Source organism: Heptranchias perlo, chromosome 5 (genome assembly GCF_035084215.1).
Source record: "Heptranchias perlo isolate sHepPer1 chromosome 5, sHepPer1.hap1, whole genome shotgun sequence".
Taxonomy (NCBI): Eukaryota; Metazoa; Chordata; class Chondrichthyes; order Hexanchiformes; family Hexanchidae; genus Heptranchias; species Heptranchias perlo.
In genome coordinates, this window is record NC_090329.1 from 39,318,066 (window position 1) to 39,335,820 (window position 17,755).

At 41.6% G+C, this 17,755-nt stretch overlaps 1 protein-coding gene across 1 annotated transcript in view; it reads left to right on the forward strand.

The window, feature by feature from the left end:
• The window catches only part of taf1b (TATA box binding protein (Tbp)-associated factor, RNA polymerase I, B), a 96,793-nt gene that overhangs the window by 63,891 nt on the left and 15,147 nt on the right, over positions 1–17,755 (forward strand). Inside the window, exons 8-11 of the mRNA XM_067984257.1 lie at positions 7,892–7,991; positions 14,136–14,283; positions 15,646–15,823; positions 15,914–15,960. Coding sequence (XP_067840358.1) covers positions 7,892–7,991; positions 14,136–14,283; positions 15,646–15,823; positions 15,914–15,960 — 473 coding nt within the window. The remainder of the gene's footprint in view (positions 1–7,891; positions 7,992–14,135; positions 14,284–15,645; positions 15,824–15,913; positions 15,961–17,755) is intronic.

The following is a 17,755-nucleotide window of genomic DNA, read 5'->3' on the forward strand; positions in this document are numbered from 1 at the left end:
AGTGGCAAGTAACATTCGCGCCAGACAAGTGCCAGTCGATGACCATCTCCAACAAGAGAGAGTCTAACCACCTCCCCTTGACGTTCAACGGCATTACCATCGCCGAATCCCCCACCATCAACGTCCTGGGGGTCACCACTGAACAGAAACTTAACTGGACCAGCCACATAAATACTGTGGCTACAACAGCAGGTCAGAGGCTGGGTATCATGTGGCGAGTGACTCACCTCCTGACTCCCCAAAGCCTTTCCACCATCTACAAGTCAGGAGTGTGATGGAATACTCTCCACTTGCCTGGATGAGTGCAGCTCCAACAACACTCAATAAGCTCGACACCATCCAGGACAAAGCAGCCCACTCGATTGGCACCCCATCCACCACCCTAAGCATTCACTCCCTTCACCACCGGCGCGCCATGGCCGCAGTGTATACCATCTACAGGATGCACTGCAGCAACTCGTAAAGGCTTCTTCGACAGCACCTCCCAAACCCGCGACCTCTACCACCTGGAAGGACAAGGGCAGCAGGCACATGGGAACAACACCACCTGCACGTTCCCTTCCAAGTCACACACCATCCTGACTTGGAAATATATCGCCGGTCCTTCATCATCGCTGGGTCAAACTTCTGGAAATCCCTACCTAACAGCACTGTGGGAGAATCTTCACCACATGGACTGCCGTGGTTCAAGAAGGCGGCTCACTACCACCTTCTCAAGGGCAATAATGCTGGCCTTGCCAACGATGCCCACATCCCATGAACAAATTTTTTTTAAAATGCTCCCGTTTATTGTTTTCCCTTGCTTTGTTTGCCCTCCCCAAATGCATTACCTCACATTTCTCTGGATTGAATGCCATTTGCCACTTTTCCACTCACTTGACCAGTCCATTGATATCTTCCTGCAGTCTACAGCTTTCCTCCTCGCTATCAACCACATGGCCAATTTTAGTATCATCTGCAAACTTCTTAATCATGCCCCCTACATTTAAGACTAAATCATTGATATATACCACAAAAGGCAAGAGACCTAGTACTAAGCCCTGCGGAACCCCACTGGAAACAGCCTTCCAGTCACAAAAACACCCGTCAACCATTACCTTTGCCTTCCTGCCACTGAGCAGGAAGTGCTCTAAGCATGCCTAAGCATCTTGCATACATCAGTAAGATTCCCCATAGCCGTCAGTTCATTGTAAACATTCCCAATTACTGTAGTCTGTGTAGCTGAGAAGCCAAACTTAGATATTAATTTAGTCACCCTTCTCTGTATCTTCTGCAAAACAAAAGTGACTTAATTGTGGTAGCCAGTCAAAATTGTTTGCAGTTCTTGGGTAGGGCTTGATCAGTACTCTGCACAAACTCCTTTTCTCTTCCTGGGACCTATTCTGTATTATAACTGTATGCTGCAAAGTCTTGTTTGTTGTCAGTACAGTTGCAGCATATTGTGTTGATGTTTTTAGTTATCTATCCACCACTACCCCTGTATTCTTCTTCTGTATTGTGTCCTTTAGACTACTGTAATTTAGTTTATATTCCCATCTCTTATTCACCCTCCCTAATTTCATCACTCAGAATTTATTCACATTAAACATTTGCCATTTGTCAGTCTAGCTTCCCATTCTATCTGTATTTTGTCCACTTGTTCCCTGTTTTTTTTGCAAACTAATGCTGCAGTTATATGGCTAATTGGGAAACCAGATGTGGTTATTGCATTTCTGATAGGTAAATAAAAAATTAGTAAAAGACACTGTCTTTGGGCGTGTGATCTCAATACTCATATTCGCATGATGTAAGTATATGCATTTTATCCTTTTGTGTGTTTGTTTGTAAAATGTTTTTTTGATCATTGTGAGTGCGTTACTTCGTTGGTTGCTGAATGTTAGTAGATGTTTAAATGAATATACACATGTGAAGTACATGTATTGTGTGAGTATATTGAGGCATTTTCTACTAAAATTAATGCTTGTGGTTAAAATGGTGTTGCCGTCGCCGCACAAGTAGCTAGTCACCAATTTCTATTGGTCAACATTGGTGTACACAAACCTAAATCTGACTGGCACTGAGGTGCAGCAACAACAAAGCTCCACGCATGTGTATTTCGATGTATGTGCTGGGCTCTAGTTTTTCATGTTGGGGTGAAGTATCTGTTTTCTCCTAACAGTAAAAAGATTTGCTTCTTACACAGTTTTACGTGGCTACTTTTGATTTTCTATAATGTTTTCTTCAGAGAATTCCATTTCATACTCCTCTCTCCTAAAAATGTGATTCAATCTAGCCCATCCCACTCAATTTTCTCGTTTCCTCAAATTCTACCTTCCCAAAGTTAAGAATTTCTGTCCTATCAATTTGCCCTCTTCACTGTTAGGCTGACTTTATACTCAACCACTTTGTGATCACTATTTCCAAGTTGCTTTCTAATCATAATCTCCTCTACCAACCTCTTGTTGCCATATACTATTAGGTCTAGAGCTGCCCCTTACCTGTAGATTCCTTGACCATTTGAATCATCCATCATTTTCATGTCAAGAAGTGTATGTATGCTCATATCCTTCCATTCTAGTCGTCCCATCTTATCACTGGTAAATTGAATTCACTCATAACGGTTGTGTTTGATATCTTATGTTTTTGTTGTTTCTGTATAAAATTCCAGGTTGCATCTCTGTTCTTGACCTGGTGGCCTATAACAGATCCCAGTTGGTTTTTTCCTCTCTAACTCACTTACCTTGATTTGCAATGTTTCCACTTCATCTGCACCTGATCCAAATTTATCTATCTCTGTTATGGCTGGGTTGCAATGAAGGTCCTAAGCAAAATATTAGGCTACCATCTCTCTTTTCAGTTGCTGATGGACCTGCTGTGTATTTCCAGCATTTTCTGAAGTCATTTCAGTTATGTCCTTCACATAAAAAGTCATGCCCCTTTATAGTTTTATCTTCTCTGTCCCTGCATTGTAGCCTATATCCCTATAAATTCCAGTTGGCAATCCATATTATTTTTAGGGGTGGGGGGGAGGGTCCCGTTGGAGAGAAATCTAGAATGCTGAAGAGAAAAGACAAAGAAGCAGTGCAGGAAAGTGATTGGGGTAAGGATAACCAGATTGTGTCAGGAAGGGACAGAGTGTACAAACAAAAGTGTGCACTAACAAATAGGGTCCGGGTAAGAAAAAATGGTAATAAGACAGATAGGGCCAAAGTACAAAAAATGTTAAGATGTCTAAAAATGTTAAAAAGACAAATCTAAAGGCATTCGTAATAAGGTAGATGAATTAACAGCACCAATAGATGTAAACGGATATGAAATAATTGCGATTACGGAGACATGGCTGCAGGGTGACCAAGGCTGGGAGCTGAATATCCAAGAGTATTCGATATTTAGGAAGGACAGGCAAAAAGGAAAAGGAGGTGGGGTGACATTGTTAGTAAAGGATGAAATCAGAGCAATAGTGACAAAGGATATTGGCTGAGAAAATCAAGATGTAGAATCAGTCTGGATGGAGTTAAGGAGCACCAAGAGGCAGAAAACACCGGTGGGAGTTGTCTTTCGGTCTCCAAACAGTAGTGGTAATGTAGGGGATGGCATCAAACAGGAAATTAGAGATGCATGTAACAAGGGTACTACAGTAATCATGGGTGACTTTAATCTACATAGAGAATGGCCAAACCAAATTAGCAATAATGCTGTGGAGGATCAATTCCTGGAGTGCGTACGAGATTTCTTTTAGACCAGTACGTTGAGGACCCAACCAGGGAACAGGCTGTTCTAGATTGGGTATTGTGCAATGAGAAGGGGCTAATTAACAATCTTGTTGTGCGGGGTCCTTTAGGGGAGAGTGACCATAACATGATAGAATTTTTCATTTAGATGGAAAGTGAAGTAGTCCAATCCGAAACCAGGGTCCTAAATCTAAACAAAGGAAACTACGAAGGTATGAGGAGTGAGTTGGCTATGATAGATTGGGAAGCTTCATTAAAAGGCATGATGGTGGATAGGCAATGGCTAACATTTAAGGAACGAATGCATGAATTGCAACAATCATACATTCCTTTCTGGTGCAAAAATGCAAAAGGAAAAGCAGCCCAACCATGGCTAACAAAAGAAATTAAGAATAGTATTAGATCCAAAGAGGAGTCATATAAAGTTTCCAGAAAAAGTAGCAAGCCTGTGGATTGGGAGCAGTTTAGAATTCAGCAAAAAAGAACCAAGGGATTGATTAAGAGGGGAAAAATAGAGTATGAGAGTAAACTTGCAAAGAACATAAAAGTGGACTGTAAAAGCTTCTACAAGTATGTAAAAAGAAAAAGATTAGTGAAGACAAATGTAGGTCCCTTACAGTCAGAAACGGGAGAATTTATAATGGGGAACAAGGAAATGGCAGAGCAATTAAACAAATTCTTTGGTTCTGTCTTCATTGAAGAGGACACAATAACTTCCCAGAAATGCTAGGGAACCAAGGGACTAGTGAGATGGAGGAATTAAAGGAAATTAGTATTAGTAAAAAAAAATAGTGCTGGAGAAATTAGTGGAACTGAAAGCCGATTAGTCCCCAGGCCTGATAATCTGCATCCTAGAGTACTAAAAGAAATAGCCATGGAAATAGTGGATGCATTAGTTGTCATCTTCCAAAATTCTATAGATTATGGAACAGTTCCTGCAGATTGGAGGGTGGCAAATGTAACCCCACTATTTAAAAAAGGAGGGAGAGAGAAAACAGGGAACTACAGACTGATCTAGCCTAACATTAGTAGGGAAATATAGTAGGCTATTATAAAGGATGTGATAACAGGGCACTTAGAGAATATCAATGGGATTAAACAAAGTCAACATGGATTTATGTTTAACAAGCCTACTGGAGTTTTTTGAGTATGTAACTGGTAGAATAGATAAGGGAGAACCAGTGGATGTGATTTATTTGGATTTTCAGAAGGCCTTTGATAACGTCGAACATAAGAGGTTAGTGTGCAAAATTAAAGCACATGGGATTGAGGGTAATATACTGGCATGGATTGAAAATTGATTAACAGACAGGAAACAAAGAGTAGGAATAAATGGGTCTTTTTCGGGGTGGCAGGCAGTGACTAGTGGGGTACCGCAGGGATCAGTGCTTTGGGCCCCAGCTATTCACAATATATATCAATGATTTGGATAAGGGAACCAAATGTAATATTTCCAAGTTTGCTGATGACACAAAACTAGGTGGGATCGTGAGTTGTGAGGAGGATGCAAAGAGGCTTCAAGGTGATTTAGACAAGCTGAGTGAATGGGCAAATACATGGCAGATGCAGTATGACGTGGATAACTGTGAAGTTATCCACTTCGGAAGGAAAAACAGACAGGCAGAGTATTATTTAAATGGTGATAGATTGGGAAATGTTGATGTACAAAGGGACCTGGATGTCCTTGTACACCAGTCACTGAAAGCAATCATGCAGGTGCAGCAAGCAGTTAGGCAGGCAAATGGTATGTTGGCCTTCATTGCAAGAGGATTTGAGTACAGGAGCAAGGATGTCTTACTGCAGTTACACAGGGCCTTGGTGAGACTACACGTGGAGTACTGTGTGCAGTTTTGGTCTCCTTACCTAAGAAAATATATACTTGCCATAGAGGGAATGCAGCGAAGGTTCACCAGACTGATTCCTGGGATGGCAGGACTGTCTTATGAGGAGAGATTGGGTCAACTCGGCCTGTATTCGCTCGAGTTTAGAAGAATGAGAGGGGATCTCATTGAAACATATAAAATTCTGACAGGGCTAGACAGACTGGATGCAGGGAGGATGTTTCCCCTGGCTGGGGGTTCTGGAATGAGGGGTCACAGTCTCAGGATACAGGGTAGGTCATTTAGGACTGAGATGAGAAGTTTCTTCACTCAGAGGGTGGTGAACCTGTGGAATTCTCTACCACAGAAGGCTGTGGAGGCCAAGTCACTGAATATATTTAAGAAGGAGCTAGATAGATTTCTAAACACAAAAGGCATCAAAGGGGTATGGGGAGAGAGCGGGAATATGATATTGAGATAGAGGATCAGCCATGATCACATTGAATGGCGGAGCAGGCTCGAAGGGTCGAATGGCCTACTCCTGCTCCTATTTTCTATGTTTCTATATTAGCGATGCCTCCATGTTGCCTATGACATTAGTCTCCCTCGCGGGCATGGACTTCTCCATCTCTGATTTGCGATACTGTTACATCCTTATTTAATATCCTCCCCTGTTCCGTAACATCTTGCCTTTTGTATTTTTCCTAGTTTCATCATTGTGTATTTGACACTACTTTGTTTACTCTTTTCCCCTGACTTACTATTTTGAATCCACCTACTTTCCAATGCACCCTCCATGCAAGGACCTTGATACCAATCTGATTCAAGTGAAACCTGCCTCATCTAACCAACTTCACTGGTCCTCATAATTATCCTGATGTTCCAGCATTCTAAAACTTTCTTACAGGAAGAAATCATGAAATTGCTACCCTTGAGGTTTTACACTTTCATACACCCCTAACTCCTCAAACACTTCCTGATTTTCCCATGTCGCCCATTTTTACATGTACAAAGGCTTCTGGTTGTTCTACTTGTTATCATTTTTCCACCCCCTTTATGTTGCTTACCCTGGCTCCAGTATGAGTCAAAAGTGCCTGTATGCTCTCCTGGCCAGCCTCACATCTTCCAGCCGCCATAAACTTCAACTCATCCAAAACTTTGCTGCCTGTATCCTAACTCGCACCAAGTCCCATTTACCCATCACCCCTGTGCTCACTGACCTACATTGACTCCTAGTCGAGCAATTCCTTGAATTTAAAATTCTCATCCTTGTGTTCAAATCCCTCCATGGCCTCACCCCTCCCTATATCTGTAGCCTCCTCCAGCTCTACAACCCTCAGAACTCTGCATTCCTCCAATTCTGGCCTTTTGTGCATCCCCGATTTCCTTCACCCCACAATTGGCTACCGTGTTTTCAGCTGCCTAAGCCCTAAGCTCTGGAATTCTCAGCCAGAACCTCTCCACCTCTCTCCTCCTTTAAGACACTCCTTAAAACCTACCTCTTTGACTAAGCTTTTGGTCACCTGTCCTAATATCTCCTTATGTAGCTTTGGGTCAAATTTTGTCAGATAACACTCCTATAAAGCACCTTGGGATGTTTTACTACGTTAAAGGCATTATATAAATGCAAGTTGTTGTTGTCTATCATCTTGATTGCAGAGTTGCCTTTAATTGCCTAAAGCTGCTTCTCTTGGATTGTCTCATTCTTCCTCCCAATGGTAAACGCTTGATCTGTGATACCTTGGTCTTCTACCCAATTAACCTCCTAGGTGTTGTTATCCTCATTTCACATCAGTAAGGATTGCATATATTTGGACAAGTCAGATTCTCGCTCTTTGTTTTGGGCTGGGTTTACGAGCCCTGAGCCTCTACTTTCTTGATGCCCTGGTTTGCACGCTCAATAGTAATTTGACTGTCTGACTGAGCTTGGCTCAGGATCTCATTTTACTTTGCAAGGTTAAGGAGGCAAAAAATCTTCCCCTCTTGAAGAAGGGGCTGGAGGAGTTTCTACTACATTTTTACCAGCTTGGAGCCTGGCACCTGTGCTGTTTTTTTTGCTCTACCTCTCCCTATATACCTCTGTTGGTATATGTTCAACTACACATGTGCGATTCTTGTTGGTAGATCATTGGTCTGAGAAATATCCACGTAGACAGTAACTATCCTTCAACCATTCAGATCAATAACACTTTCCAACTCTCGGCTGCCAGATGTTACTTGAATTAATTGGTATCTCTTTAAATTCTACTGTCTTTTTAGATGAAATAAACATTTGTTAGGGTATGCAACTTGCACTGTATTCTGAAGTCCAATATAACAATTCATTTTTCTTAAATAAATATATATATTTGTTTGAAATAGGTTTGTTTCAGAACGACATGTACCGTATTTAAACACCTTCCAGTATTTTCCTGAAGAGATGAAACTGTATGGACCCGATATCCGTATCTTTCAAGTACAGGTAAAGACTTACTATCTTGGACTAAACCTTTACATATCCCTAAAAAAAAATTGTGACGGCAATACAAGGGTAATATTGTCAAAATTGCTTGTTATAGTATTATCTCTTAGCAGCTTGTTGCACTGCCTTGTGATCTTGTGTCTAGTATTCCCACCATAAGGAAAGTGTACGTTTTAATTTTCCTTGTTTTGTTTTTGCATGTAATTAAGTAGAAGATTGGTTCCAATCTAGCAGTACTAGATTTATATATGGACAAAAATAATGGCGAATGTATAGTGCAATGTTTGTGCACTGAATATCAAATTAATACAAAAACTAAGATCAAATGTTAGAGATCGTCATGGACAGCAATTGCTCCTTTTAAGAACTTGAAGAATTTTGGTTCGAGCTTTTGTAGTAAAATATGTTGTACAAAAATGGATGGTATTTTGTTATCTTAAAATCTACTGGATTTGTCTCGTGTGTAAAAGTTGCATGTATGATTGCTACATCAGTTTGAGGAAAATAAATTAATTGCACTGATTGGTGTATAGTCACAATCTACATGAAGGCATGACATGCACTGGATTTTGAGGTATTTTGAACTTGAGGCAGTTTAACATTTTTTGATATTTTATGACCTATAGAAACTGGTTGTATTGGTTTATTTGGACAGTTTAATATATTCTTCATAAAGACTACTGTGATTCTAAATATTGGCAATTGTTGTCACTAGTGCTTTGTTTTCTATCTTGACAGATGAAAGTTCCTCTTCCTGGTTCCCCCTCCCCCCTTCCTAGGCATTCTTTCCCTCCAGATCATATGTGCTAATCTTGAGGGGATTAGATGACCACAGTTACACCTAATCTTCAGTGATGTAATTCATTATCAACTAAAAGTTTCATTTTTTGGGGAAAATCTCAAGATTCTGTTTATTATTTTTGAACATATTTTTAAATCAGAAAACCCCACAGAATATTAACAATTGAAAGATTGAATACAAGCTATCACATTTCTGAATGGCTTTAGAGATCATTATAACAGATTCTCTCTTCACTTGATTTTCGACATAGAGATTTTTCTACAGGGCAGATAAGAGTCACAGAATTTGTCACATTATCATTCTAGAGAATCTTGTTGCTACCTGAAGAGTATTTTCATTACGCATCAGTTCACAAGCTTATTCAGGTTTTTAAAAAAAATCAAATATTCTGTAAATATGAAATTGCCAGAGCACTGCACGATACTTTGTGTAAGAGCAGCTGTTTTCTTTTGGGCGCATCTGATGGTTCAGTTTATCCAGTGAGCAGCTAAACAGGAAGGTCCCAGATTCAATCTGAGGTCTGTGCAGACTTAGCTGATCTCAACTGGAGCATCAATAGAGATGGTACAATCAATCTTGGTGCCCCCTAGGTTAGAGAGACAGAAATTTACCATTGTCCCTGCTCCTGATTGCTATCCAGTGACCCCTGTTGGAAGTGCATAAGTGTAAACATTGGCTTAGAACAGGGTCAGGCTCCACTGTGATAGATTTCCCTCCACCCACCCACCCAGTGGCCAATATCTCTCCTACAAGTATCGGCTCCCTGAAAGGTACCGCAGGGCATTTGACACTTGTAAAACTGTGTCCCAGTCTCAGCAAGGAGATGGGGAAGGGAGAAAATTAGTGTGGAAGAAAAATAAACTTGTTTTGTATCAGTACACTAAGGTGATGTAATCTTGTGGGTGTATGTATGTGAATCTAATTTTACTCAGTTTTGTGGTTTTGGAATGAGAAGTAGTATTTCAGTGAAGCTCATTTTTACCCCTGGCTGTTTTTCTGAATATTGGTGAAGTTGCATATTGTGTTCTTAGCAAAGGGAAACAATAAAAAAGTTATTTTCTTAGAACCTATTGCCAAAACCAACCGAGCATGTGGGCAGTTATACTGCCTGTTCATTTTACTTTTATGGGAGGAGAAGGCAAAATTGGGTTGACTCCTAAAAGATAGGATTGTATCTTATCACATTGATCAAGCACTATCACAGTTTAAAAGACAGGGTTATTGCAACAGTCTATCATGTTCTGTATTTTTCTTAAGTATTGAGAAATGACAAATGTATTAAACTTGGTTTACAATAATGAAAATTGAATTAGCCTCGAGGAGAAAACAAGTCAGGTGGAATTTCCTTCTGTGTTGAGAAGAAGAAAAAAAGTTATTTACACTCTGGGAACATCCTTCAATCAAATGTGACATTTTGCAAATCCTTTGGTACCTCCAAAGTTTCGTGAGTTGTGGACTGGAGTGCAACTGTGGTGCATATGGCTTATCTTAGTCATCCAATTCCCTGTGGAAGATAGCTACCAAGGGGAGCATGGCTCATATATCCAGACTTGAGTCTGGAAACTCCTCCCCCGAATTAATTACTTGTTTTTAATCTGGTCCTCTGTTTGAGCTCATATCTTCCTGTGACCTTCAACCTTAGCAACATGACCTTGTCCTATTGGTAGCATTGGCATCTGCTACAAGGATCAGGGAATTACATGCCTCATTTGTGGATACAGTTTGCACCAATTTGTATCATGATGTAATAGTTCTGTCATCTCATCCAGTTGTGTATTTTTTAAATTTGGATCATAGCTGAGTATGTTACTGCAGTGAGGAGTCTTGGAAGTTGCTAAGGAGGTATGGGGAAAATCGATATAAAGAAAGCAACTTCATAAATGGTGAATGTTAAGTTATTGGAAAATGATGAGAACAGAAGAATAGCATCACATTGTTCATCACAAAAAGGATACCTAATCGACGTTAAATCTATTGAGTTTTTGTCTAATTCAGTGTTTGAGTAGGTGTGAGTTAATCTTTGTACCAATGCCAAGTTTTTCAGACTTAATGTAGCCAGACTGATTAATCCTTGCAGTAACCGTCACAACAGTTGCTGTGCTTGCTGTAAGCGGTTCTTTTTAATAAACCAGCTTAATAAAACATTGAACAATAGAAATATTATTCCTATAAGGAGATTGGGTGTATTAGCTCCAATATTTTGTATCATAAAATTGGGGAAAGGAAGGATTTTTCATACTAATCTATTGAAGCAAGTGCAAGGATTTTTTTTATTCGTTCATGGGATGTGGGCATCGCTGGCGAGGCCAGCATTTATTGCCCATCCCTAATTGCCCTTGAGGAGGTGGTGGTGAGCCGCTGCAGTCCTTGTGGTGAAGGTTCTCCCTCAGTGCTGTTAGGAAGGGAGTTCCAGGATTTTCACCCAGCGACGATGAAGGAACGGCGATATATTTCTAAGTGGGTGGTGTGTGACTTGGAGGGGAACATGCAGGTGGTGTTGTTCCCATGTGCCTGCTGCCCTTGTCCTTTTTGGGAGGTACTGTTGAAGAAGCCTTGGCGAGTTGCTGCAGTGCATCCTGTGGATGGTACACACTGCAGCCACAGTGCGCCGGTGGTGAAGGGAGTGAATGTTTAGGGTGGTGGATGGGGTGCCAATCAAGCGTGCTGCTTTGTCCTGGATGGTGTCGAGCTTCTTGAGTGTTGTTGGAGCTGCACTCATCCAGGCAAGTGGAGAGTATTCCATCACACTCCTGACTTGTGCCTTGTCGATGGTGGAAAGGCTTTGGGGAGTCAGGAGGTGAGTCACTCACAGCAGAATACCCAGCCTCTGACCTGCTGTTGTAGCCACAGTATTTATATGGCTGGTCCAGTTAAGTTTGTGGTCAATGGTAACCCCCAGGATGTCGATTGTGGTAGATTCGGCGATGGTAATGCCATTGAATGTCAAGGGGAGGTGGTTAGACTCTCTCTTTTTGGAGAGGGTCATTGCCTGGCACTTGTCTGGCACGAATGTTACTTGCCACTTATCGGCCCAAGCCTGGATGTTGTCCAGGTCTTGCTGCATGCGGGCATGGACTGCTTCATTATCTGAGGGGTTGCGAATGGAACTGAACACTGTGCAATTATCAGCGAGCATCCCCATTTCTGACCTTATGATGGAGGGAAGGATATTGATGCAGCAGCTGAAAATGGTTGGGCCTAGGACACTGCCCTGAGGAACTCCTGCAGCAATGTCCTGGGGCTGAGATGATTGGCCTCCAACAAGCACTACCATCTTCCTTTGTGCTAGGTATGACTCCAGCCACTGGAGAGTTTTCCTCCTGATTCCCATTGACTTCAATTTTACTAGGGCTCCTTGGTGCCACACTCGGTCAAATGCTGCCTTGATGTCAAGGGCAGTCACTCTCACCTCACCTCTGGAATTCAGCTCTTTTGTCCATGTTTGGACCAAGACTGTAATGAGGTCTGGAGCCGAGTGATCCTGGCGGAACCCAAACTGAGCATCGGTGAGCAGGTTATTGGTGAGTAAGTGCCGCTTGATAGCACTGTCGACGACACCGTCCATCACTTTGCTAATGATTGAGAGTAGGCTGATGGGGCGGTAATTGGCTGGATTGGATTTGTCCTGCTTTTTGTGGACAGGACGTACCTGCGCAATTTTCCACATTGTCGGGTAGATGCCAGTGTTGTAGCTGTACTGGAACAGTTTGGCTAGAGGCGCGGCTAGTTCTGGAGCACAAGTCTTCAGCACTACAGCCGGGATGTTGTCGGGGCCCATAGCCTTTATTGTATCCAGTGCACTCAGCCGTTCCTTGATATCACGTGGAGTGAATCGAATTGGCTGAAGACTGGCTTCTGTGATGGTGGGGAAATCGGGAGGAGGCCGAGATGGATTATCCACTCGGCACTTCTGGCTGAAGGTGGTTGCAAACTCTTCAGCCTTGCCTTTTGCACTCACGTGCTGGACTCCGCCATCATTGAGGATGGGGATGTTTGCAGAGCCTCCTCCTCCTGTTAGTTGTTTAATAGTCCACCACCATTCACGACTGGATGTGGCAGGACTGCAGAGCTTTGATCTGATCCGTTGGTTGTGGAATCACTTAGCTCTGTCTATAGCATGTTGCTTCTGCTGTTTAGCGTGCATGTAGTCCTGAGTTGTAGCTTCACCAGGTTGGCATCTCATTTTTGGTATGCCCGGTGCTGCTCCTGGCATGCTCTTCTACACTGCTTATTGAACCAGGGTTGATCCCCTGGCTTGTTGGTAATGGTAGAGTGAGGAATATGCCATGAGGTTACAGATTGTGCTGGAATACAATTCTGCTGCTGCTGATGGCCCACAGCACCTCATGGATGCCCAGTTTTGAGCTGCTGGATCTATTTTGATTCTATCCCATTTAGCACGGTGATAGTGCCACACAACACGTTGGATGGTGTCCTCAGTGTGAAGACGGGACTTCATCTCCACGAGGACTCCATTGAAAATGCAAATGCTGATCCAGAGACCAGATTGATTCCTTAATCCCATGTTGGTCTTGTTCTGGTTTATGGATCAACCTCTGCTGTGGCTTGGCATATATAGGAATGAAAAAGATGGCATTCAGTTTACTCAACTGCTGACTTAGCTCATTGCGGGATAGTGAAATGCTGCACTCAAACAAATAGGGAATATCTTAAAATGTTTAATTTAAACAAGGGAAGTACTTTGCTTTGCAAGTACTTCCTAGATAGGAACTGCCAGGCAGTCTTCTGTAAACGATATTCTGCTGAGATGATGTATTGATGAAAGCTGCAAATCAATATCCCACTCGTCATCTTGTCTTTGCTTTATGACCTGCTGTAAAGCACTTCTCCAGATTGATCTTTCAATTTTAACTTTTTTGGGGCCTGAATATGTGAGGGATGTCTGTGCTGGGCAATGAAACACCCTTCTATTTCCTGCATCCAGAGTGCTCATCAGGCTTCCTTCTATATTGCCTTTACAATGTTCCTTAACCCCAGTCTCAGAAGAATGTTTCATCATACACCCTTGTGAGATTTCCATTTCCCACAACAGCCATCGTTGTAAGCCTTTCATCTCATCGGTCCTGCCTCGACTTAATCTCAGGTTCTTGTGGTGAAAGGAAAATGTGTTCAACTATTGCACCATTCAATTACTATTTTGCATATCATGTTCCTTTATGTATACGTGATTTTATGTGGATTAAATAGCAGTAACTGTAATTCATGTTTATGTTCCACGAATATCTAAAGTTTGAATACATCTTTGTGAAGTGCTTTGGGATGTTAAATGCTTGTTGTGTCACTAATTTTATATAAGCTCCTCCTCTGCTGATCTGTTGCAGTCCATTCCATCCTATGATGAGATCCAAAGAAAGATGCATCAACTTGCTGAGTTTCTGGACTTGCCTCGTTTTCCTGAAATAACTGAGAAGTGTTTTCTCCATCCAGATATACTTTGTATCAAGTATTTGATGGAAGCTAACTTGCCAGGTAGAATGTTACAAATACATCTCCAAAACAGTACAGTTCAGAACCAAACGTGTGGGGGGAAAGGACTATCAATACAAAGTACTTCTTCTCTTCCCTCCCTCCAACTCTAGGTTAATGTTTTTTTTAAAATGTAGAATCTCATACAAAGTAACAGCTTTCCAAAGTTTGTTTGTCCTTCCCTGGAAGACTGCTATTTGGGAGAGAGCTGCTCAGCTGGCAGATTCAAAACCTGTTGAGCAGCATCTCCATAGAAAGTAACGAACATCATCGTTCTATCTGGTTACTGACTGAGCTGATAACAGAGAGATGCAGAGCTAACTCTGACTGAGTCTGGATCCTTAAGATGCAGGTCTCACAGTGGGAGGGGAGAGGTGGCAATAGTTTTTTTAACCCTTATTTAGGTTAGCGGGATTACCTTCAGTGTAAAATAATCAATTCTTATACATTGAGAAGGTAAGTGGGTGGGGAAGAGGTTTTGAAGTGCTTTAAAACATAGTACTTGGCCCTATATTAACTTCTCTTTTACATATATTTATTACTTTACAAATAATGTGAAACCCAGTCTCTTAGGAAACGCTGTCCTTAATATTGTTATCTGATATTGTGCATAAATACAAATAGATGTAATTTCAGTCATGTGAATGTGTTAATAATTATACCAACATACCCCATATGTTGTTTACTTTCTATTAGGTTTTGTATGAAACAGACAAGCACAATACTTCTCCATCTATATAGTCTCTTACAAAAGTATTTATTAGTGCATTGCAACACACATCATAAAACATACACAAAGCAATCCTTATGTAAGGGATAGTCTTTTATAGCTTTGGATGATTGAAGATGTTACCTCCAGAATAGTCAGCAGCACAATATTACCTCAACTTTCCTGTGAACTCCACTTATTCCAGCAGACTCTTTATTTTGCCTTCAGTTACAGTTGTAAAGACTAGTTGGCACCAGCCAATCCTTGTTTACATTCATTACTGTTTACAGTCATTAATACTAAAAGGCTGGCTATCACAGGGTCAGTGCAAACTAATCTAGTTGGTCTGGTACTGTATAGCCTGAAGTTTAAAACAAATCTTGCTATCTTTTTAATGTTTATTTATGAACCATTCAATTAAACAAATTGGAGATACAGGTGAGAGGTGTGATTGCATTGGTAATCAGACCGGTTTTACAGAGAAAAAGCACAAGGGAGAAGATGGGCGATCTCCCCCTCCCCCACACATCCCAAATAAATATAAAGCCTTTTTATTGTAGCTTGAAGGATTACTTCTGAGTAGAAATAATCTTTAAGATGGCAGTACTGGAGTAAATTGTTTTTATTTTAATTTTTTTTTGGTTACCTAAAACCAGAGAACATGCATATTTGGACTCAAAGATTGGTGAAGAAAATGGGCATTGGAGAGGTGGACTTTCTGACCTTTCACCCATTGTCGAGAGGAACAAAGACAGTGAAGTATGAAGTTCAGGCTGTGGCAGTAATTGTGGTTGCCCTGAAACTGCTGTTTGTGCTTGATGACAAACACGAATGGTAAGTCACTTGATGTATATGGTAAAGTATTGCAGAAGGTGCAGAGCTCTGATTTTAAAAATTGTTTTGTAATTTTGTATCATTTAACAGGTTGCTATCTAACAGAGCGGATGAGATAAACAAACAAAACAGTGAAGGTATTTAATTATCATTGTTGCAAAATATGTGAATCTACATTCCAGTTTTATGGTAGTCATGGAGGAAGAGATTCTATAACTCATACTGAAAACTCATTTAATAATCAACATGATTTGTTTTTTTATTTTGGGTTTTAGATATGGAGCAACCTGCTGTACAGTTCCAGCAGTTTTTGTTTAATTTCTAGTATTTGCAATTTTTAATTGAACTCTTGGAAAAGTAAATGTTATGAAGCCATTGTACATTTCGATTGAGTGATGCTTGCAGAGGAATGCATTGATACATCTGGGTTTCTTGGCATCGCTGTTTGCACTGGGAGCATGGTGGGTCAAGCAGTTGAAACAGCTTGTTTCGTCTTGGTTCTTAAGATTAGTTAGGCTTGGGGACTGGGCAGTAGTGGGGGGGGGGGAAGGTACCTATGTATTAGTGGTATTATTGGTTGGGACCATTGCCCTTCATGATCAGTGGGTGAGTTGATGTGCTAAGGGGATGGAATGCAGTTTGTGCTGAGTGAGCCTCCAAGACCTCTCCCAAGATGGCTTGGTATTTCTCCAGTTGCAGTTGGTAGATGTACATCCTTTGTTATGAATGAGATATGTATCGCACGTGCTTCAGCTACATATTTATTGTGGGGAGGGCTGCACTTCACCACAGAAGAGGAATGCAGCTAGTAGCAAGAACTGTGCTAGCCTGCAGAGGGGCCTCACTCTTCACTAGGTAGGTCCGCCAAATGTCAGTTTGGGTTCAATGCAATTACTAGATTGGTCATGGTTCTTGTGGTCTCCTGGACTGCTATTCAGTCTAGATTTTGTGTAGGAAGGTCATCTCCTAGCCTCAATCCGTCCAGCAGTCGTCTGGTCTGGAACATGTGGTAATTGTGATGTTGATCTTGAATTGGCCTTTGTGCATTTCTTATCTTGTCTCTAATATTAAGTATCGCACATTCTCATGGTGCATTTTACCGAAGTTATTTTTCCATTTCAAAAGCAAAGTAAATGATGGCTATATTTGTTTTCAAATACAATTGAAAAAGGAACTCAGTGAGTTACTCAATTAATTATAAACCAGCTACTTCAATTTGACCTTGTCAGCTCCCAGTCTGCTTATTATGGACCGAGCCCTGAGGGGTAAATGTGTGAACATGCATCTGCAAGTGAAGAAGTAATCATGGTCCATTAGTAGATAAATAAATAATGGACGCAGCTATTGACAGCGCCATTGCTGGCAATGACAAATTCACAAGCCGGTTTGATGCGCGTGGTCAGAAACGCAGATGCATGCTTTTAAAAAGCGGCATTGTCCCTGACGGCCTGGTCCACATTTACTGACAAGCAGCGCAGACTGGGCCTCTCTCCGCTGCATGATGCTCATATCTGAGTCCTGCTGCAGTTGGAAGCGGTGTCAAGCGAGAAACAAGGGAGAAACTGGGCGCAGTGCTTTCGAATAGGGTGGAAGGTTGTTTGGTGCCCACCAGCTGGGAACCTTAGAGTCATAGAGTTATACAGCAAGGATAGAGGCCCTTCGGCCCATCGTGTCCGCGCTGGCCATCAAGCCCTGTCTACTCTAATCCCATATTCCAGCATTTGGTCCATAGCCTTGTATGCTATGGCATTTCAAGTGCTCATCCAAATGCTTCTTGAATGTTGTGAGGGTTCCTGCCTCCACAACCCTTTCAGGCAGTGAGTTCCAGACTCCAACCACCCTCTGGGTGAAAAAGTTCTTTCTCAAATCCCCTCTAAACCTCCCGCCTTTTACCTTGAATCTATGTCCCCTTGTTATAGAACCCTCAACGAA